At 44.9% G+C, this 25384-nt stretch overlaps 1 protein-coding gene across 1 annotated transcript in view; it reads right to left on the bottom strand.

Annotated features, from left to right (window-relative positions):
• LOC124273351 (chloride transport protein 6-like) overlaps positions 1–23024 on the bottom strand; it is a 121192-nt gene extending 98168 nt beyond the window's left edge. Inside the window, exons 1-8 of the mRNA XM_046708588.1 lie at positions 22943–23024; positions 21953–22003; positions 21184–21252; positions 20038–20103; positions 19749–19815; positions 18438–18544; positions 16116–16242; positions 15868–15935 (exon numbers count right to left, since the gene is read on the bottom strand). Of these exons, the coding sequence (XP_046564544.1) occupies positions 15868–15935; positions 16116–16242; positions 18438–18544; positions 19749–19815; positions 20038–20103; positions 21184–21252; positions 21953–22003; positions 22943–23023 (636 nt within the window). The 5' untranslated portion in view covers position 23024. The remainder of the gene's footprint in view (positions 1–15867; positions 15936–16115; positions 16243–18437; positions 18545–19748; positions 19816–20037; positions 20104–21183; positions 21253–21952; positions 22004–22942) is intronic.
• Positions 23025–25384: the final 2360 nt, after the last annotated feature.

Genomic DNA, 25384 nt, shown 5'->3' with positions numbered 1-25384 from the left:
CCTCTCAGGACAGCAAAGGGATAATACACATCGATTATCTAGCACAGAGATTAACCATGAGAATATCATACCAACGTATACAACTTGTTGCGCGAGTCTATCCAAGAGAAGTGTCGCATGTTGTTCTCCTCTATTAGAACAATGCCCCAGCTGTACTTGCCATAACAGGTAAAACTGAAATTCGTTATATTTCATGGTAACATTGAATAATTTAGTGATTAGCATTGAGGAACTGAGGAGTTTTAAGTTTGTACTGTCTTTACGCAGTCAAATTACACATTTATGTAACAGGAAATCCAGCCAACATACAGACTAGTGATAAACCCAGCCAACTAGAGCAGTGTAAAACCAAACCATCTACAGCAGTGTAAAACCCATCATAGGAAGTGTTAAAGCTAACTATCATGAGCATTGTAAAACCTAACCATCTAGAGCATCGTTTCATCGCATCACTCATCGCTCCATCGTTTCATCACTCTGTCGTATATCGCATCGCTCCATCGTCTCATCACTCTGTCGTATATCGCATCACTCCATGGTTTCATCACTCAGTCGTATATCGCATCACTCCATCGTTTCATCACTCCGTCGTATATCGCATCGCTCCATCGTTTCATCACTCAGTCGTATATCGGATCACTCCATGGTTTCATCACTCAGTAGTATATCGCATCACTCCATGGTTTCATCACTCCGTCGTATATCGCATCCCACCATCGTTTCATCACTCAGTCGTATATCGCATCCCACAATCGTTTCATCACTCTGTCGTATATCACATCACACCATCGTTTCATCACTCTATCGTATATCGCATCGCTCCATCGTTTCATTGCATCACTCTGCCGTCTAATTGCATCACTCCATCGTTTCATCGCATCACTCTGTCGTTTGAATGCATCACTCCATCGTTTCATCACTCTGTCGTATATCGCATAACTCCATCGTTTCATCAGTCGTCTATCGCGTCACTCCTTCGTTTCATTACTCAGTCGTATATCGCATCACTCTGTTTCATCACTCAGTCGTATACCGCATCACTCCATCGTTTCATCACTCAGTCGTATATCGCATCACTCCACGGTTTCATCACTCTGTCGTATATCGCATCACTCCATCGTTTCATCACTCAGTCGTATATCGCCTCACACCATCGTTTCATCACTTCGTCGTATATTGCATCACTCCATCGTTTCATCACTCAGTCGTATATCGCATCACTCCATGGTTTCATCACTCCGTCGTATATCGCATCACACCATCGTTTCATTACTCAGTCGTATATCGCATCACACCATCGTTTCATCACTCAGTCGTATATCGCATCACTCCATCGTTTCATCACAAAGTCGTATATCGCATCACTCCATCGTTTCATCACTCAGTCGTATATCGCCTAACACCATCGTTTCATCACTTCGTCGTATATCGCATCACTCCATCGTTTCATCATTCAGTCCTATATCGCATCGAACCATCGTTTCATCGCATCACTCCATCGTTTCATCACTCAGTCGTATATCGCATCACTCCATCGTTTCATCACTCCGTCGTATATCGCATCGCTCCATCGTTTCATCACTCAGTCGTATATCGGATCACTCCATGGTTTCATCACTCAGTAGTATATCGCATCACTCCATGGTTTCATCACTCCGTCGTATATCGCATCCCACCATCGTTTCATCACTCAGTCGTATATCGCATCCCACAATCGTTTCATCACTCTGTCGTATATCACATCACACCATCGTTTCATCACTCTATCGTATATCGCATCGCTCCATCGTTTCATTGCATCACTCTGCCGTCTAATTGCATCACTCCATCGTTTCATCGCATCACTCTGTCGTTTGAATGCATCACTCCATCGTTTCATCACTCTGTCGTATATCGCATAACTCCATCGTTTCATCAGTCGTCTATCGCGTCACTCCTTCGTTTCATTACTCAGTCGTATATCGCATCACTCTGTTTCATCACTCAGTCGTATACCGCATCACTCCATCGTTTCATCACTCAGTCGTATATCGCATCACTCCACGGTTTCATCACTCTGTCGTATATCGCATCACTCCATCGTTTCATCACTCAGTCGTATATCGCCTCACACCATCGTTTCATCACTTCGTCGTATATCGCATCACTCCATCGTTTCATCACTCAGTCGTATATCGCATCACTCCATGGTTTCATCACTCCGTCGTATATCGCATCACACCATCGTTTCATTACTCAGTCGTATATCGCATCACACCACCGTTTCATCACTCAGTCGTATATCGCATCACTCCATCGTTTCATCACTCAGTCGTATATCGCCTAACACCATCGTTTCATCACTTCGTCGTATATCGCATCACTCCATCGTTTCATCATTCAGTCCTATATCACATCGAACCATCGTTTCATCGCATCACTTCATGGTTTCATCACTCAGTCCTATATCGCATCACATCATCGTTTCATCACTTCGTCGTATATCGCATCACACCATCGTTTCATCACTCAGTCGTATATCGCCTAAGACCATCGTTTCATCACTCAGTCGTATATCGCATCACACCATCGTTTCATTACTCAGTCGTATATCGCATCGGACCATCGTTTCATCACTCAGTCGTATATCGCCTCACTCCATCGTTTCATCACTCAGTCATATATCGCATAACTTCATAGTTTCATCACTCTGTCGTATATCGCCTAACACCATCGTTTCATCACTTCGTCATATATCGCATCACTCCATCGTTTCATCATTCAGTCCTATATCGCATCGAACCATCGTTTCATCGCATCACTCCATCGTTTCATCACTCAGTCGTATATCGCATAACTTCATAGTTTCATCACTCTGTCGTATATCGCATCGCTCCATCGTCTCATCACTCTGTCGTATATCGCATCACTCCATGGTTTCATCACTCAGTCGTATATCGCATCACTCCATCGTTTCATCACTCCGTCGTATATCGCATCGCTCCATCGTTTCATCACTCAGTCGTATATCGGATCACTCCATGGTTTCATCACTCAGTAGTATATCGCATCACTCCATGGTTTTATCACTCCGTCGTATATCGCATCCCACCATCGTTTCATCACTCAGTCGTATATCGCATCCCACAATCGTTTCATCACTCAGTCGTATATCGCATCACTCCATGGTTTCATCACTCCGTCGTATATCGCATCACACCATCGTTTCATTACTCAGTCGTATATCGCATCACACCATCGTTTCATCACTCAGTCGTATATCGCATCACTCCATCGTTTCATCACAAAGTCGTATATCGCATCACTCCATCGTTTCATCACTCAGTCGTATATCGCCTAACACCATCGTTTCATCACTTCGTCGTATATCGCATCACTCCATCGTTTCATCATTCAGTCCTATATCGCATCGAACCATCGTTTCATCGCATCACTCCATCGTTTCATCACTCAGTCGTATATCGCATCACTCCATCGTTTCATCACTCCGTCGTGATATCGCATCGCCTCCATCGTTTCATCACTCAGTCGTATATCGGATCACTCCATGGTTTCATCACTCAGTAGTATATCGCATCACTCCATGGTTTCATCACTCCATCGTATATCGCATCCCACCATCGTTTCATCACTCAGTCGTATATCGCATCCCACAATCGTTTCATCACTCTGTCGTATATCACATCACACCATCGTTTCATCACTCTATCGTATATCGCATCGCTCCATCGTTTCATTGCATCACTCTGCCGTCTAATTGCATCACTCCATCGTTTCATCGCATCACTCTGTCGTTTGAATGCATCACTCCATCGTTTCATCACTCTGTCGTATATCGCATAACTCCATCGTTTCATCAGTCGTCTATCGCGTCACTCCTTCGTTTCATTACTCAGTCGTATATCACATCACTCTGTTTCATCACTCAGTCGTATACCGCATCACTCCATCGTTTCATCAATCAGTCGTATATCGCATCACTCCACGGTTTCATCACTCTGTCGTATATCGCATCACTCCATCGTTTCATCACTCAGTCGTATATCGCCTCACACCATCGTTTCATCACTTCGTCGTATATCGCATCACTCCATCGTTTCATCACTCGGTCGTATATCGCATCACTCCATGGTTTCATCACTCCGTCGTATATCGCATCACACCATCGTTTCATTACTCAGTCGTATATCGCATCACACCATCGTTTCATCACTCAGTCGTATATCGCATCACTCCATCGTTTCATCACTCAGTCGTATATCGCCTAACACCATCGTTTCATCACTTCGTCGTATATCGCATCACTCCATCGTTTCATCATTCAGTCCTATATCACATCGAACCATCGTTTCATCGCATCACTTCATGGTTTCATCACTCAGTCCTATATCGCATCACATCATCGTTTCATCACTTCGTCGTATATCGCATCACTCCATCGTTTCATCACTCCGTATATCGCATCATCACTCAGTCGTATATCGGATCACTCCATGGTTTCATCACTCAGTAGTATATCGCATCATGGTTTCATCACTCCATCGTATATCGCATCCCACCAATCGTTTCATCACTCAGTCGCATCGCTACAATCGTTTCATCACTCTGTCGTATATCCATCGTTCGTATCATCCATCGCTTTCATCAGTTCGTCGCATCACTCGTCGTTTATCGCATCATCACTCCATGGTTTCATCACTCAGTCAGTCGTATATCGCATCATCTCCATGGTTTTATCATCACTCCATCGGTTTCAGTATATCGCATCCACCCATCGCTTCATCATCATCGTTTCATCACTCAGTTTCGTCGTATATCGCATCACCCATCGCTTCATCACTCAGTCGTATATCGCATCACTCCATCGTTTCATCACTCAGTCGTATATCGCATCACACCATCGCTTTCATCACTCAGTCGTTATCATCCACTCATCACTCAGTCGTATATCGCATCACTCCATCGCTTCATCACTCCAGTCGTATATCGCCTGATCGTTTCATCATCGTATATCGCATCCATCCGTTTCATCACTCATCAGATATCGCATCACCTATCGCATCATCACTAGTCCTATATCGCATCACATCATCGTTTCATTACTCACTCAGTTGTATATCGCATCACACCATCGTTTCATCACTCAGTCGTATATCGCATCACTCCATCGTTTCATCAGTCGATATCGCATCACTCCATCGTTTCATTACTCAGTCGTATATCGCCTAACACCATCGCTTTCATCACTTCAGTCGTATATCGCATCACTCATCGTTTCATCATTCAGTCCTATATCGCATCGAACCATCGTTTCATCGTCATATCGCTTCATGGTTTCATCACTCAGTCGTATATCGCATCACTCCATCGTTTCATCACTCGTCGTATATCGCACGCTTCCATCGCTTTCATCACTATGTCGCGTCATCGTTTCACACCATCGTTTCGCATCACTCGTCATCGTCGTCGATATCGCATCACATCACTTCGTGCGTATCGCATCACTCCATCGCTTTCATCACTCAGTCCTATATCGCATCGTGACTCCATCGTTTCATCACTCCAGTTTCATCACTAGTCGTATATCGCATCATCACTGTCGTATATCGCACGCTTCCATCGTCTCATCACTCTGTCCATCGCATCACTCCATGGTTTCATCACTCTCAGTCGTATATCGCATCACTCCATGGTTTCATCACTCCGTCATATCGCGACGCTTCCATCGCTTATCACTCAGTCGTATATCGGATCACCATCGTTTCATCACTCAGTAGTATATCGCATCACCATGGTTTTATCGCCGTTACTCGCATCATCGCTTTCATCCTCAGTCGTATATCGCATCATCACCATGGTTTCATCAGTCGTATATCGCCACATCACACCATCGTTTCATCACTAGTGTCGTAATCGCGTCATCCTATCGTTCATCACTCAGTCGATCATCTCATCGATCTTTCATCGTTTCGAGACATCATTGCATCATATCGCGATTACTCCATCATCGTCGTTTCATCGCATCCATCTCCATCGCGATCGTTTCATCACTTCTGTCACCATCGTCATCCTCTCTCTCATATATCGCATCACTCCATCGTTTCATCACGTCTGTCGTATATCGCATCGCATCTCCATCGTTTCATCACTCAGTCGTATATCGCATCCTCCATCGTTTCATCACTCAGTCGTCACTCACTCCTTCGTTTCATTACTCAGTCGTATATCGCATCACTCTGTTTCATCACCAGTCGTATACCGCATCACTCACATCGTTTCATCACTCAGTCGTATATCGCATCACCACGGTTTCATCACTCTGTCGTATATCGCATCACTCCATCGTTTCATCACTCAGTCGTATATCGCCTCACACCATCGTTTCATCACTTCGTCGTATATCGCATCACTCCATCGTTTCATCACTCAGTCGTATATCGCATCACTCCATGGTTTCATCACTCCGTCGTATATCGCATCACACCATCGTTTCATTACTCAGTCGTATATCGCATCACACCATCGTTTCATCACTCAGTCGTATATCGCATCACTCCATCGTTTCATCATTCAGTCCTATATCGCATCGAACCATCGTTTCATTGCATCACTTCATGGTTTCATCACTCAGTCGTATATCGCATCACATCATCGTTTCATCACTTCGTCGTATATCGCATCACACCATCGTTTCATCACTCAGTCGTATATCGCCTAAGACCATCGTTTCATCACTCAGTCGTATATCGCATCACACCATCGTTTCATTACTCAGTCGTATATCCCATCGGACCATCGTTTCATCACTCAGTCGTATATCGCCTCACACCATCGTTTCATCACTTCGTCGTATATCGCATCACACCATCGTTTCATCACTCAGTCCTATATCGCATCACACCATCGTTTCATCGCATCACTCCATGATATAATCACTTCGTCGTATATCGCATCACAATATCGTTTCATCACTCAGTCGTATGTAGCATCACACCATCGTTTCATTGCATTACTCTGCCGTTTCATCGCATCACACCATCGTTTCATCGTATCACTACTTCGTTTCATCACTCAGTCATATATAGCATCACTCCTTCGTTTCATCACTCACTCAAATTTCGCATCACTCCTTCGCTTTATCGTATCACTCAAATGTTTCATAGCATCACTCCATCGTTTCATTACGCAGTCGTACACGCCTCACACCATCGTTTCATCACTTCGTCGTATATCGCATCACACCATCGTTTCAACACTCAGTCCTATATCGCATCACACCATCGTTTCAACACTTAGCCCTATATTGCATGACACCATCGTTTCATCACCAGGTCGTATATCGCATCACTCCATCATTTCATCACTCCGTCGTATATCGCATCGCTCCATCCTTTCATAGCATTACTCTGCCGTTTCATCGTATCACTCCATCGTTTCATCACTCAGTAGTATATCGCATCACTCCATGGTTTCATCACTCCGTTGTATATCGCATCCCATCATCGTTTCATCACTCTGTCGTATATCACATCACACCATCGTTTCATCACTCTGTCGTATATCGCATCGCTTCATCGTTTCATTGCATCACTCTGCCGTCTAATTGCAACACTCCATCGTTTCATCGCATCACTCGTCGCTCCATCGTTTCATCGCAACACTCTGTCGTTTGAATGCATCACTCCATCGTTTCATCACTTCGTCGTATATCGCATCACACCATCGTTTCATCACTTAGTCCTATATCGCATCACACCATCGTTTCATCGCATCACTCCATGGTTTCATCACTTCGTCGTATATCGCATCACATTATCGTTTCATCACTCAGTCGTATGTAGCATCACACCATCGTTTCATCACTCAGTCGTTTATCGCATCACACCATCGTTTCAACACTCTGTCCTATATCGCATCACACCATCGTTTCATCGCATCACTCCATCGTTTCATCACTTCGTCGTATATCGCATCACTCCATCATTTCATCACTCCGTGGTATATCGCATCGCTCCATCGTTTCATCGCATTACTCTGCCGTTTCATCGCATCACACCATCGTTTCGTCGTATCACTACTTCGTTTCATCACTCAGTCATATATAGCATCACTCCTTCGTTTCATCACTCACTCAAATTTCGCATCACTCCTTCGCTTTATCGTATCACTCAAATGTTTCATAGCATCACTCCATCGTTTCATTACGCAGTCGTACACGCCTCACACCATCGTTTCATCACTTCGTCGTACATCGCATCACACCATCGTTTCAACACTCAGTCCTATATCGCATCACACCATCGTTTCAACACTTAGTCCTATATTGCATGACACCATCGTTTCATCAGCAGGTCGTATATCGCATCACTCCATCATTTCATCACTCCGTCGTATATCGCATCGCTCCATCCTTACATCGTATCACTCCATCGTTTCATCACTCAGTAGTATATCGCATCACTCCATGGTTTCATCACTCCGTCGTATATCGCATCCCATCATCGTTTCATCACTCTGTCGTATATCACATCACACCATCGTTTCATCACTCTGTCGTATATCGCATCGCTCCATCGTTTCATTGCATCACTCTGCCGTCTAATTGCATCACTCCATCGTTTCATCGCATCACTCGTCGCTCCATCGTTTCATCGCATCACTCTGTCGTTTGAATGTATCACTCCATCGTTTCATCACTTCGTCGTATATCGCATCACTCCATCGTTTCATCACTCTGTCGTATATCGCATCACTCCATCGTTTCATCGCATCGCACCATCGTTTCATCAGTCGTCTATCGCGTCACTCCTTCGTTTCATTACTCAGTCGTATATCGCATCACTCTGTTTCATCACTTCGTCGTATACCGCATCACTCCATCGTTTCATCACTTCGTCGTAAATCGCATCACTCTATGGTTTCATCACTCCGTCGTATATCGCACCACACCATCGTTTCATTACTCAGTCGTATACCGCATCACTCTGTTTCATCACTCAGTCGTATACCGCATCACTCCATCGTTTCATCACTCAGTCGTATATCGCATCACTCCATGGTTTCATCACTCAGTCGTATATCGCATCACTCCATGGTTTCATCAGTCAGTCGTATATCGCATCACTCCATCGTTTCATCACTCTGTCGTATATCGCATCGCTCCATCGTTTCATTCCATCACTCTGCCGTCTAATTGCATCACTCCATCGTTTCATCGCATCACTCGTCGCTCCATCGTTTCATCGCATCACTCTGTCGTTTGAATGTATCACTCCATCGTTTCATCACTTCGTCGTATATCGCATCACTCCATCGTTTCATCACTCTGTCGTATATCGCATCACTCCATCGTTTCATCGCATCGCACCATCGTTTCATCAGTCGTCTATCGCGTCACTCCTTCGTTTCATTACTCAGTCGTATATCGCATCACTCTGTTTCATCACTTCGTCGTAAATCGCATCACTCTATGATTTCATCACTCCGTCGTATATCGCACCACACCATCGTTTCATTACTCAGTCGTATACCGCATCACTCTGTTTCATCACTCAGTCGTATACCGCATCACTCCATCGTTTCATCACTCAGTCGTATATCGCATCACTCCATCGTTTCATCACTCAGTCGTATATCGCATCACTCCATGGTTTCATCAGTCAGTCGTATATCGCATCACTCCATGGTTTCATCACTCAGTCCTATATCGCATCACACCATCGTTTCATCTCATCACTCCATCGTTTCATCACTCAGTCGTATATTGCATCACACCATCGTTTCATCACTCAGTCGTATATCGCCTCACACCATCGTTTCATCACTCAGTCCTATATCTCATCACACCATCGTTTCATCGCATCACTCAATGGTTTCACCACTTCGTCGTATATCGCATCACACCATCGTTTCAACACTCAGTCGTATATCGCATCACACCATCGTTTCAACACTCAGTCCTATATCGCCTCACACCATCGTTTCATTACTCAGTCGTACACGCCTCACACCATCGTTTCATCACTCAGTCGTATACCGCATCACTCCATCGTTTCATCACTCTGTCGTATATCGCCTCACACCATCGTTTCATCACTTCGTCGTATATCGCATCACACCATCGTTTCATCACTCAGTCCTATATCGCATCACACCATCGTTTCATCGCATCACTCCATGGCTTCATCACTTCGTCGTATATCGCATCACATCATCGTTTCATCACTCAGTCGTATATCGCATCACACCATCGTTTCATCACTTCGTCGTATATCACCTGACACCATCGTTTCATCACTCAGTCGTATATCGCATCACTCCATCGTTTAATCACTCAGTCCTATATCGCATCACACCATCGTTTCATCGCATCACTCTTTGGTTTCATCACAAAGTCGTATATTGCATCCCACCATCGTTTCATCACTCTGTCGTATATCGCCTCACACCATCGTTTCATCACTTCGTCGTATATCGCTTCACTCCATCGTTTCATCACTCAGTCCTATATCGCATCACACCATCGTTTCATTGCATCACTCTATGGTTTCATCACTCAGTCGTATATCGCATCACTCCATAGTTTCATCACTTCGTCGTATGTCGCATCACACCATCGTTTCATCACTCAATCGTATATCGCATCACTCCATCGCTTCATCGTATCACTCAATCGTTTCATCACTCCGTCGTATATCGCATCCCATCATCGTTTCATCACTCTGTCGTATATCGCATCCCACCATCATTTCATCACTCTGTCGTATATCACATCACACCATCGTTTCTTCACTCTGTCGTATATCGCATCGCTCCATCGTTTCATTGCATCACTCTACCGTCTAATTGCATCACTCCATCGTTTCATCGCATCACTCGTCGCTCCATCGTTTCATCGCATCACTCTGTCGTTTGAATGCATCACTCCATCGTTTCATCACTTCGTCGTATATCGCATCACACCATCGTTTCATCACTCTGTCGTATATCGCATCACTCCATCGTTTCATCGCATCACACCATCGTTTCATCAGTCGTCTATCGCGTCACTCCTTCGTTTCATTACTCAGTCGTATATCGCATCACTCTGTTTCATCACTTCGTCGTATACCGCATCACTCCATCGTTTCATCACTTCGTCGTATATCGCATCACTCCATGGTTTCACCACTCCGTCGTATATCGCACCACACCATCGTTTCATTACTCAGTCGTATATCGCATCACTCTCTTTCATCACTCAGTCGTATACCGCATCACTCCATCGTTTCATCACTCTGTCGTATATCGCCTAACACCATCGTTTCATCACTTCGTCGTATATCGCATCACACCATCGTTTCATCACTCAGTCCTATATCGCATCACACCATCGTTTCATCGCATCACTCCATGGTTTCATCACTTCGTCGTATATCGCATCACATCATCGTTTCATCACTCAGTCGTATATCGCATCACACCATCGTTTCATCACTTCGTCGTATATCACCTGACACCATCGTTTCATCACCCAGTCGTATATCGCATCACTCCATCGTTTAATCACTCAGTCCTATATCGCATCACACCATCGTTTCATCGCATCACTCTTTGGTTTCATCACAAAGTCGTATATTGCATCCCACCATCGTTTCATCACTCTGTCGTATATCGCCTCACACCATCGTTTCATCACTTCGTCGTATATCGCATCACACCATCGTTTCATCACTCAGTCCTATATCGCATCACACCATCGTTTCATTGCATCACTCTATGGTTTCATCACTCAGTCGTATATCGCATCACTCCATAGTTTCATCACTTCGTCGTATGTCTCATCACACCATCGTTTCATCACTCAATCGTATATCGCATCACTCCATCGCTTCATCACTCAGTCGTATATCGCCTGACACCATCGTTTCATCACTTCGTCGTATATCGCATCACACCATCGTTTCATCACTCTGTCGTATATCGCCTCACACCATCGTTTCATCACTTCGTCGTATACCGCATCACACCATCGTTTCATCACTCAGTCGTATATCGCATCACACCATCGTTTCATCGCATCACTCCATGGTTTCATCACTTCGTCGTATATCGCATCACATTATCGTTTCTTCACTCAGTCGTATGTCGCATCACACCATTGTTTCATCACTCCGTCGTATATCGCATCACACCACCGTTTCATCACTCTGTCCTATATCGCATCACACCATCGTTTCATCGCATCACTCTATGGTTTCATCACTCAGTCGTATATTGCATCACACCATCGTTTCATCACGCTGTCTTATATCGCCTCACACCATCGTTTCATCACTTCGTCGTATATCGCATCACACCATCGTTTCATCACTCAGTCGTATGTAGCATCACACCATCGTTTCATCGCATCACTCCATGGTTTCATCACTCAGTCGTATATCGCATCACACCATCGTTTCATCACTCAGTCGTATATTGGATCACTCCGTTTCATCACTCAGTCGTATATCGCATCACTCCATGGTTTCACCACTTCGTCGTATATCGCATCACGCCATCGTTTCATCACTCCGTCATATATCGCCTCACACCATCGTTTCATTACTCAGTCGTACACGCCTCACACCATCGTTTCATCACTTCGTCGTATATCGCATCACACCATCGTTTCATCGCATCACTCCATCGTTTTATGACTAGGTCGTATTTCGCATCAATCCCTCATTTCATCACTCCGTGGTATATCGCATCGCTCCATCCTTTCATCGCATTACTCTGCCGTTTCATCGCATCACACCATCGTTTCATCGTATCACTACTTCGTTTCATCACTCAGTCATATATCGCATCACTCCTTCGCTTCATCACTCACTCAAATTTCGCATCACTCCTTCGCTTTATCGTATCACTCAAATGTTTCATAGCATCACTCCATCCTTTCATCGCATCACTCCATTGCATCTACAGTGTTCTATTTACTGTATCACTACAGCGTGTACAGCCATCATTCCATCGCATCAGCCCATTGTTACATCGCATAAGTCCATTGTTTCATTGCATCAGCCCATTGCATTGATTCACCACATCAGCCCATTGTTTCATCACGTCAGCCCATTGTTACATCGCATCAGTTCATTGTCTAATCGCATTGTTCCATCGCATCAGTCCATTGTCTCACCACATCAGTTCATTGTCTCATCGCATCAGCCCATTAAATTGTCTCCTCGCATCAGCACATTGTTTCATCGCATCAGTTCATTGTTTCATTGCATCAGCCCATTGTTTCATCGCATCAGTCCATTGTCTCACCACATCAGTTCATTGTCTCATCGCATCAGCCCATTAAATTGTCTCCGCGCATCAGCCAATTGTTTCATAGCATCAGTTCATTGTTCCATCACATCAGCCAATTGTTTCATCGCATCAGTTCATTGCCTCATGGCATCAGCCCATTGTCTCATCGCATCAGTCCATTTTTCATTGCATCAGTCTATTGTTTCACCGCATCAGTTCAATGTCTCATCGCATCAACCCATTCATTCATCGCATCAGATCATTGTTTCTTTGCATCAGCCCATTGTTTCATCGCATCAGCACATTGTCTCATCGCATCAGCCCATTGTTTCATCGCATCAGTTCCTTGTTTCATCGCATCAGCCCATTGTTTCATCGCATCAGTTCATTGTCTCATCGCATCAGCCCATTGTTCCATCGCATCAGCCTATTTTACATCGCATTGGCCCATTGTTTCATCGCCTCAGTTCATTGTTTCATTGCATCAGCCCATTGTTTCATCACATCAGCCCATTGTTTCATCGCATCAGCCCATTGTTAGATCGCATAAGGCCATTGTTTCATCGCCTCAGCCCATTGTTTCATCGCATCAGCCCATTGTTTCATCACTTAAGCCCATTGTTCCATCGCATCAGCTCATTGTTTCATCGCATCAGCTCGTTGTTTCTATGCATCAGCCCATTGTTTCATCGCATCAGCCCATTGTTTTATCGCAACTTCCCATTGTTTCATCACACTAGTTCACTGTTTCATCGCATCAGTCCATTGGTTCTTCGAATCAACCCAATGTTTCATCTCATCAGCCCATTGTTTCATCGCATCAGTCCACTGTTTTATCGCAACAGCCCACTCTTTGAACTCATCTGCCCATTGTTTCATCACATCAGTCCATTTTTCCGTCACATCAGCCCATTGTTCCATCGCATCCGCCCATTCTTTCATCACGTCAGTCTATTGTTTCATTGCATCAGCCCACTGTTTCATCGGATCAGCCCATTGTCTCATCGCATCAACCCATTGTTTCTTTGCATCAGTCCGTTGTTTCATCACATCAGCCCATAGTTTCATCGCATCAACCCATTGTTTCTTTGCATCAGTCCGTTGTTTCATCACATCAGCCCATTGTCTCATCGCATCAACCCATTGTTTCACCGCATCAGTCCGTTGTTTCATCATATCAGCCCATTGTTACATCGCATCAGTCCATTGTTTCATCGCATCAGTTCATTGTTTCATCGCATCAACCCATTGTTTCACCGCATCAGCCCATTGTTCCATTGCATCAGCCCATTGTTTCATCGCATCAGTTCCTTGTCTCATCGCATCAGTTCATTGTCTCATCGCATCAGCCCATTGTTCAATCGCATCAGCCCATTGTTTCATCGCATCAGCCCATTGTCTCATCGCATCAGCCCATTGTTTCATCGCATCAGCCCATTGTTTCATCGCATCAACCCATTGTTACATCGCACGAGTCCATTGTTAGATCGCATGATTCCATTGTTTCATCGCCTCAGCCCATTGTTTTATCGCATCAGCCCATTGTTTCATCACATCAGCCCATTGTTTCATCGCATCAGCCCATTGTTGCATCGCATCAGCCCATTGTTTCATCACACTAGTTCATTGTTTTATCGCGTCAGTCCATTGTTTCATCGAATCAACGCAATGTTTCATCTCATCAGCCCATTGTTTCATCGCATCAGCCCATTGTTTCATCACATCAGCCCATTGTTCCAACGCATGAGCCCATTGTTCCATCGCATCAGTCCATTGTTTCATCCCATCAGCCCATTCTTTTTTCATCGCTCACTGATTCCTCATACATTTGTTTATGGCTTCTCCCAGTCTTTTCGTTATGTCTCTGTATGGCTCCATCGCTCGCACAAAACCTGGTGTTTAAACAGTAGTATTTCACGGCCATCATACGTCTGCGATGTTACGAGATGTCCATGGATGTATGAATGTTATGTGATATTCTTGTAGCGTATGTAAATAAACGATATTATTGAAGCATCAAAGTTTCAGGAAACATTCCTGAATTGGTTAAAATTAATGAAAACAGTATTCCTACATACAAGGGATAAGCTAATCATTTCATGATAAGAGATAGTTAACTCTTTAACGTGAGTCATACTAAATGCCGCATGAATTTTATTTATTTTATCAATGGCAGGTTATGCACAGAATAACTGATACTTTCACACAGGTAGTAACAGTATAGTGTCAGCAGTATCACAACCATTGGACAAAGAAGCCAGGGCGCCGGTGAAACCACACCCCTCTCCTGGAATAAACTAGATCCCCACGAAAAGGCTTAATCAATCTTAGGGTTAGCTCTGAAGATTAAATAAACAGTAACATTGCAGCTCCACACCAAGCAGACACATGTCGTTGGACCAGATGACCGATGTGTCTAAACATTTATACATGAAAATTACACATTGGTTATTGCCTGGAATCTAATTTGTAGAGACGTAGTTTGGACGTCGTTATTATTTACAGTTTACATGTTTTTTTTGTGCCTCCTGACTTTGAAATAATGCGCTTGTAATTTCTGAAACCAAGTGTTTGTCAGTTGGTTTGACCTACCTGTGGAACCCCAGCTCCTATGATAGCACCACTGTGAATCATCGGCCCTTCCTTACCAACAAACAAACCTGAAAGCACACAAAGTAATGAAATAAACCCTGGTCAATGACTGCTTTCAACTCGTATGACTAAATATAACACATATGATAACACAAAATAGTTTATCATTTCTCATGGCGGAATGCTGGCTATGTGCATCTTTGAGGAGTCTGGCGTATTGAGGTTCCGAGGACAAAGATAAAACGTACCTCCTGCTACACTGAAGAGAACTCCAATAGACTTGGCGAGAAGAGTGACGAACCTTGCAACACGCGGCACCTTGATGCCGTTCAGATAACACTTGATCTCGGGTATACCAGACCCTCCTGCAACGGGCTGGAACAGATAGTATTTGGATAGCGAGGCGTAACAGGTTCCCCTCCAACCCTCAACACACGATCTAAAACATCATTCACTTAACACTCACTCACGGTGCACAAATAACAAGTTTTCTCCCCCTGCATATAAAAAATTCACATACATCTTGGTCTCGGGTGCACTAGACTAACGCTTTCTTCCCTTACAATGACCGAAAACCTTTGAACAGATACATCTTGTTCTCAGAAGCACTAGAATAACGTTTTCCTCTCATGCAATGTCCAAAAAACCTTCTCATACAACTTGGTCTCGGCTGCACAAGACTGTCGTTTTCTTCCCCCGTTATGTCCAAAAACCTTCATATACATCTTGGTCGCAGGTGCACTAGACTATCGTTTTCTTCCCCCGTTATGTCCAAAAACCTTCATATACATCTTGGTCGCAGGTGCACTAGACTATCGTTTTCTTCCCTCGTTATGTCCAAAAACCTTCATATACATCTTGGTCGCAGGTGCACTAGACTATCGTTTTCTTCCCCCGTTATGTCCAAAAACCTTCATATACATCTTGGTCGCAGGTGCACTAGACTATCGTTTTCTTCCCCCGCTGTGTCCAAAAACCTTCATATACATCTTGGTCGCAGGTGCACTAAACTATCGTTTTCTTCCCATGTAATGACCACAGAAGTAAGAAACACTTGATCGTGGGTGCACTAAACCCTCCGCCAGCAGCATGGGCTGCAGCAATCAGATATAGTTTGTAGTATATCACATCGAACTAAGTATGTTATAAAGACACCTTTGTGTAACCAAATCTGGGCCCTTTAACACTGCAGACCACAGCAAAAGTATCGTGAGAGATAACAGTGTTGGCAACTCTGTTTAGTCTTCTTGTGCCGACTACCCTGTTAAATATGTGTTAGCATCCAAATATTAACCTAAACATGTTACTTGTCCCAATTTTACCTCCTACATATATGTACATTAGGGCTAGATTGTGTTTAGGTGGTGTTTAGGGTGAAGGAAGATGTCGCATTTAATCTGCGTAGGAGTTAATAGATGGGCACAACAAATATGCGTTTCATTTAGGTCCCCTTTGTTCAACAGCCTCGGTTCAGATGTAACTAGTTACCAACCATTTAATCAACAAATGCATACATTGAGAGCAACAAAAGCAACAAGTTAACAAGCATTTGTCTTTTATTAGATCGTGGGACCGTGGTCATTCAATCGGAAATAGAACAATCAATATGTTTATGCTGTTTTTACATGATTAAGCTTTCTTGACAAGACCTTAGTCTTCACATAAAGCCAGATATAAGTAAGTAAATCATCACAACAACGTCTCCCAGATGAAATATCACAAAAGTGTACGTCACGATTTAAGTGTACTGTTTCACTTCTACTTTCACATCTCCTTAACGTATGGCTAGTTTTTGTGACATTTGTCTCTAGAGACAGACGCACAGAGGGCTGCTAATGTACACTTTTCTGAAGTAATTAGAGTCAATGAATGTTTTCTGAAAAAAACCCAGTGACATCGAAATATTACAGTAGGCTAGGGAAACGGCCTTGGAATATGTCAGCTGAAAGTGGACACGAAATAAAGCATTATGCAGCAGTTCACGCTTCAACGTGTTCGTGTTGAACATTACATTCACAATGCAGTGTTGTAACGATCTCTGCATGTTTCCTTTGATGAACTGGAAATTATTGTCAAGGGCTTTCGATAAAGTATTTTGAGGGTTGTGACAATCAACAACACTGCTTCCAATCAGTCGGACAAATCGAACACAGCATCGGCGTGCTGGTACTGACCACATGGCCAGGAGTGACGATGTGTTGATTTTTTTGTTTCGCCAGCAAGAACTGTTCTAATGGTCCAGCGGACAAAAGGTGTATGATTATATTGTGAATAATGAAATTGTATAATTATTGTTTGCATTCGTGCCGACATTATCCGGAGGATCACAGTGGTGCTGTTTGAAAGATTATGTGTGTGCGCGCATGTAAATTCGCGTGAGTGTGGGCGGTTGTGTTTGCATGTGTACGTGTGTGTACGGTTAGGTACAGTTTCTTCTCAGCAATAAATATGCTCGATTAAATAGTTTCGGTTCGGGATCGACCACTCGATTCCTTGGATAGGTTGAAACTTTGTATTGGGGTCAGATACAGCGGCAAACAAGATACATGAATGTGAGGGTGCATACATACCTCATACACTGTCAGACAGGCGGCGATGATGACGAAGCCCACGTTGAACAGAAGCAGGAAGAGCAAGGACTCCACCAGACACCCGTCTTTAGAACACCTCATTATAGCTGGCATGTCAAGGCACCGAACGCTCCAACATGATATTAATACGAGGCTCGTTAGTATATATACTTTACATTATTATCGCAATTATCCAGGTACTAGTTTCTGTTCAAATGAGTTTATTTGTCCCCCTTAAAGTCTATCCGGATGACCTTCCATTCCTCATTCTTAACTCCCTGTAGAGTATATAGCTGTGGCTGACAATGGGATGCGTGAAGAAGTGAACACCCCATCACCTATCGGGTACCCATTACCTGCTGGGTGAACAGAGACTAAGTCACGGGGTCAGGGTCACACCACAAGTGTTGACACTCGTGAGTGTGTACGCATTCATGCCGTGACCGTATGATCATGGACACTGGTCCTGAGGCTAACAACCCGGTCACTAGCGATCTCAACACTTGATGCTTCAGATGTGTGTGTGTGAGTTTAGTGTTACGCCGCAATATTCCAGCTATATGGCGGCGGTCTGTAAATAATCGAGTCTGGACCAGACAATCCAGTGATCAACAGCATGAGCATCGATCTGCGCAATTGGAATACGATGACATATGTCAACCAAGTCAGCGAGCCTGACGACCCGATCCCGTTAGTTGCCTCTTACGACAAGCATTAATTACTGAAGATCAATATTCTAACCCGGACCTTCACGGGTTGGTGCTTCAGATGGAAGACCGCCCTGCTAACCGATATTCCAACGACTTGTCAACTAGCTATCACAATCTTGTCGGACTAGGGTCCATTGTGGGCTCAGAGAAATACACCACAAATGTATGCAAATCGCAAAATAACATTTACCTTGCTAACATATCTTGTATATACGTAACATATCTGACTTAATGAGGGCCTGAGCAATATTACTATTTGTGTTATATTCTGTGTCTTTGTATGATGTGACTAAATATAACAAAGTAAAGGAGTCTGGGTCCATTGACACACTAATGCAGCCAACCACCTTCCCAATACACTCTGCCTAATCGTCAAGACTTAGTGTGACCTTCCAGAAAGGGAGACAACTTGCACTCCACTTTTACGCCCTATGTTTATATCACTTCAGTGAAATAGTGATAATCATAATCAGGGCAATCCTGGGATTCGAACCAGGTAACATGTCCAGACTAAGGGACACCTTACATGTGGGCCATCGTGTAGAAAGTCCACATCACCACATAAACAATTTGCAGCGGCCCAGTTGGAAATGACGGATACACACGTCGATTGTGTTGAACTTCCATCCAGACAGCAGTTTGACAATGCTGTCTATGTACAGTGCAACCTGAAAGTACAAAAAGACAGTGTATGCAGAACGCCAGACATACGACACAAGGCAGAAGTAACGCTACGTGGAAGGCCAGACCACATATGTACCTGTGTTCATAACTTCTCCGTGAAGGTTAGTTAGTTACCCATGTCAAATTTCTGTGTTTTCTAAAACCTGGTTGTTTTTATATGATTATCTTTTTGAATATCCTTCGCAATTTGTTTAGAACTTACTCACCATTCCAGTTAGAAGTCCAACTAGAAACGTAATAATCCATTTTACAGCCTCGATCTTGTTGTCCGACTGAAAGAGAATTCTCAAAATGTTCTCATGATACACTTTATTTCTTGGCAATGAAATATCTTTTAGCTTATCACGCGATAAAGTGTCCAAATACCACCTTCCCTGCCCTCACCCCAACACCCACACAATCAGCCCTCACCCCAAATCACCCCCTATCAGCCCTCACCCCAACCCCTTCCTATCAGCCCTCACACCAACACCCACACTATCAGCCCTCACCTCAACCCCTCCCTATCAGCCCTCACACCAACACCCACACTATCAGCCCTCACCTCAACCCCTCCCTATCAGCCCTCACACCAACACCCACACTATCAGCCCTCACCCCAACCCCTTCCTATCAGCCCTCACACCCAACACCCACGCTATCAACCCTCACCTCAACCCCCCCCTATCAGCCCTCACCCCACCCACCCCTATCAGCCCTCACCCCAACCCCCCCCTATCAACCCTCACCCCTACCCCCTCCCTATCAGCCCTCACCTCAACCCCTCCCTATCAGCCCTCACCCCAACCCTATCAGCCCTCGCCCCAACCCCTCCCCCCCATCAGCCCTCATCTCAACCCCTCCCTATCAGCCCTCACCCAAACCCCCTCCCTATCAGCCCACACAGGTGTAATCCATGGATCGATCTTCAGTAAACATGAAACAAATGATCATTTGACGTTAGGATGACAAGTGCACCATGACTCTTCGCAATAATACCCTCTTCTGTTGCCTACACCCGTGAAGATCCGGGTTAGAATTGATCTTCAGTAACCCATGCTTTTCGTAAGTGGCGACTAACGGGAATGGGTGGTCAGGCTCGCTGACTTAGTTGACACATGTCATCTTATCCCAGTTGCGCAGATCGATGATCATGTTGTTGATCACTGGATTGTCTGGTCTAGACTCGATTATTTACAGACCGCCGCCATATAACTGGAATATTGCTGAGTGCGGTGTAAAACTAAAGTCACTCACTCACTTCTGTTGCCTATATATACACTTTTACACACAGATCTTCCCCCATTTCATGTATCAAACATGTTACCACTACAGTCATAATCTCTGCTTGACATAACGTCTCTGACACTCACGTGTTCCTGCAGCTGACTCTTCAGAAGCTGCTCGTAAGGTTCGTTAAAACATCTGTCGTAATCCAAACTCTGGAGAAACATGGCACAGTAGAAATTAATAGGTCAAGATTTAAAACAAAAGCACATGGTAATCCCCAGCAAATCAAACTTATCGCAAAGATCAGCTCACACATAATGCTTGGGTGGTCAGAATGTGTGGCCCCGTCCCCATTGTATTACTTATCGTGGTTTGTGTGACGAAGACTCGATTCTGTACATTTGTAATATAGCTGCGTGCGGATATAAACAAATCCAGCCAGCCTATTGCGAGCGGTCACACTATTTGACCAAAGCGCACCTACAATCATACAAGTCACGCGCCATCACCGGACATGCGACCACCATGGACAACCCAGCTGAATTGTCTGAGTGAGTGAGTGAGTTGGGGGAAACTGCTCTTTGAACAATATTCCACTGGTATCATGGATTGTAAGTTTGATACCGCAAGAAAGCTCGAAGTGCTCCATGTTTTAAGCATGTACCACTTGGTGAGACATGCGAGCACGTCTTGCTGACAAACCTAGAAACACAATCGGGGCAAACTGGACTTAAATCTACCATCACAGGTGCCTGACGTTCACAAGGGACGCAACTCTGTATGACCCTTTGGCGACAAGGCGGAACATGCTCTCGACAGTCAAAGAATGATGGTGTCAAATGTTAAGGATCAACAACACTTGAGTTACTTATCGAGATTACGTAGTATTAACTAAATTAAAAACAAGCTTACTTCAAAGTCCTTTGTCAGGAGGGTTGGCTGACGAGGCGGCAACAGTGGGGTCTGCGGAGACAGTTAGGTGTTGACTGTGTGAACACATGGAGTATTCTACATGGACATTATTCATTTCAAATGTAATTATGTCACACTTACCACTGTGTTCGCTTTAAAGGAAACCCAAATATCAAATAATAAATCTAAAGTGCCTGGATCTAATTACCAGTTGATTAACAACATGACTTAGTTTAACGAGTTGCTGGAGTATATATAAATAAACAGAGCGTGAAATAAAACTGCATGATCTAAATTACATTTTACGCCACATAAAACCTATTATTTCGAAGCTCTGTTTCCCATATTGTTTATCGTTAAAATATATAAAGATTAATGATAATAATTGCGTGTAACCAGATAAGGGTTTTAAGCTGTCGCAATGAGTATTTTACTGTCTGCATTTGATTTGCTGTGTTAAATGGAGCGAGGTAATTGCATCTAGTTCAAGGAGATTCCCAACTATGCAGGCTTTATTTGAAGGAAATATTAAAGTTAATGGTGTTATGCTTTTAGACAATCACTTTTAGTATGATAAAAAAAGTGTTCTTTTCATAAGATTATGTAGAGACCGTGCAAAGTGGCGTTGAGCAAATAAACTGACAAACACTTCACACCTAAGCAACCCGCTAAAATACATTTAGTGATCTGGGTTCAAACGCTTTCTAATCTGTAGAGACAAAATACACCGTTTCGTATTTGTCAGTCAACAAAAATTATTCAACAAAAGCATCCTCGTGAGTTTCTAAACACAGCTTATTTAAGAGAAATAAATAATGTTTATGTCAAATGAGATGCAGACGACATAATATCCAGTAGGTCAAAAGTCAAGGGGGCGTGTTGTTTGGGTGCTGGAATAATTCGATACTTCACGTAATGACAAGAAAAACATACAGGTCTAACTAGCCGTGAGGGCTGGTGTCGGTGGGGGTGACAGTGACAGTAACCTACCCTCTCTTCATCGTCGGCCGTGTCAACCTCATCACCCCGGAGACGATCCCTCGAAACGACGGACCTACTGGTGGAAGCCATTTTGACGACCTTAACCTATGACATGGCGGTAGATTTGATTTGGTGGGCGTGACAGCACTGTCGATCCACGTGCTGGAGCGGTATCGTTTCCGGATGAGATAGCGACAATCGGGGACCGCTGTATGATCAGTGTTAGAGTACACAAACAATACATATACGGGCCAACTGGTGTAAGACATTAAACAGACCTTTACCTATGCTGGTGACAATAGCGGGTGTGATAGCGCCAGTCGGCCACCGTCTTGATAATCAGTGTAAATGTACAGAAACAGCATAATTATACATTATATACAATAACAGTACATTCCTATTCAGCACGTGTGATACTCCATATCCCTACTCATATCACACTGTTCTGTTTCACGTTTCGTACTGTATCTTTCCTGACTAGACGTGTCATACTACATGTTCCCTTAATACACGTGTGATAATTTAAGTTACCTGATTACACGTGTCATAGATTATGTTCCCTAACTACAGGCGTGTCATACATTGTGTTCCCCACCCACACGTGTTATACTTTAAGATACATCACTACATATGTCATACTGTGTGTTCCCATTACTACACGTGCCATGCATAATGTTCCCTCAATACACGTGTCATAATTTAATTTCCGCGGTGGAGTGGATAGAGCATCTGTCTGGGGATCGCAGCCGTGGTGGGGCGGATAGAGCATCTGTCTGGGGACAGCAGCCGTGGTGGAGAGGATAGAGCATCGGTCTGGGGACCGCAGCCGTGGTGGAGTGGATAGAGCATCTCTCTGGAAACCGCCTCAGTGGTGGAGAGGATAGAGCATCTGTCTGGAGACCGCATCCGTGGTGGAGCGGATAGAGCATCTGTCTGGAGACCGCATCCGTGGTGGAGAGGATAGACCATCTGTCTGGAGACTGCCTCTGTGGTGGCGCGGATAGATCATCTGTCTGGAGACCGCCTCCGTGGTGGGGTGGATAGAGCATCTGTCTGGAAACCGTCTCCGTGGTGAAGCGGATAGAGCATCTGTCTGGAGACCGCATCCGTGGTGGAGAGGATAGAGCATCTGTCTGGAGACCGCCTCCGTGGTGGAGCGGATAGAGCATCTGTCTGGAGACCGCATCCGTGGTGGGGTGGATAGAGCATCTGTCTGGAAACCACCTCCGTGGTGAAGCGGATAGAGCATCTTTCTGGAGACCGCCTCCGTGGTGGGGTGGATAGAGCATCTGTCTGGAGACCGCCTCAGTGGTGAAGCGGATAGAGCATCTGTCTGGAGACCGCATCCGTGGTGGAGTGGATAGAGCATCTGTCTGGAGACCGCATCCGTGGTGGAGAGGATAGAGTATCTGTCTGGAGACCGCCTCTGTGGTGGAGTGGATAGAGCATCTGTCTGGAGACCGCCTCCGTGGTGGGGTGGATAGAATCATCTGGTGGAGAGGATAGAGCTGGAGACCGCCTCTGTGGTGGAGAGGATAGAGCATCTGTCTGGGGACTGCATCCGTGGTGGAGAGGATAGAGCATCTGTCTGGGGACCGCATCCGTGGTGGAGAGGATAGAGCATCTGTCTGGAGACCGCCTCCGTGGTGGAGCGGATAGAGCATCTGTCTGGAGACCGCCTGGTGGGAGAGGATAGAGCATCTGTCTGGAGACCGCATCCGTGCCTCATCTGTGGTGTGGAGGAGGATAGAGCATCTGTCTGGAGACCGCATCCGTGGTGGAGAGGATAGAGCATCTGTCTGGAGACCGCCTCCGTGGTGGGGTGGATAGAGCATCTGTCTGGAGACTGCCTCCGTGGTGAGGTGGATAGAGCACCAGTCTGGAAACCGCCTCCGTGGTGGGGTGGATAGAGCATCTGTCTGGAGACCGACTCTGTGGTGGAGAGGAATGAGTATGTGTCTGGAGACCGCCTCTGTGGTGGAGTGGATAGAGCATCTGTTTGGAAACCGCCTCCGTGGTTGAGTTGACAGAGCATCTGTCTGGAGACGGCCTCAGTGGTGGAATGGGAAGAGAGTCTGTCTGGGGACCGCCTCCGTGGTGGAGCGGATAGAGCATCTGTCTGGAGACCGCATCCGTGGTGGAGCGGATAGAGCATCTGTCTGGAGACCGTCTCCGTGGTGGAGCGGATAGAGCATCTGTCTGGAGACCGTATCCGTGGTGGAGAGGATAGAGCATCTGTCTGGAGACTGCCTCTGTGGTGGCGTGGATAGAGCATCTGTCTGGAGACCGCATCCGTGGTGGAGAGGATAGAGCATCTGTCTGGAGACTGCATCCGTGGTGGAGAGGATAGAGCATCTGTCTGGGGACCGCATCCGTGGTGGAGCGGATATAGCATCTGTCTGGAGACCGCATCCGTGGTGGAGAGGATAGAGCATCTGTCTGGGGACCGCA

This window comes from Haliotis rubra, unplaced genomic scaffold (assembly GCF_003918875.1).
Source record: "Haliotis rubra isolate DU_JTF1 unplaced genomic scaffold, ASM391887v1 Scf18, whole genome shotgun sequence".
Taxonomy (NCBI): domain Eukaryota; kingdom Metazoa; phylum Mollusca; class Gastropoda; order Lepetellida; family Haliotidae; genus Haliotis; species Haliotis rubra.
The sequence above is the reverse complement of the archived record's forward strand: the minus strand, read 5'-3'. Positions and strand labels throughout refer to the sequence as shown.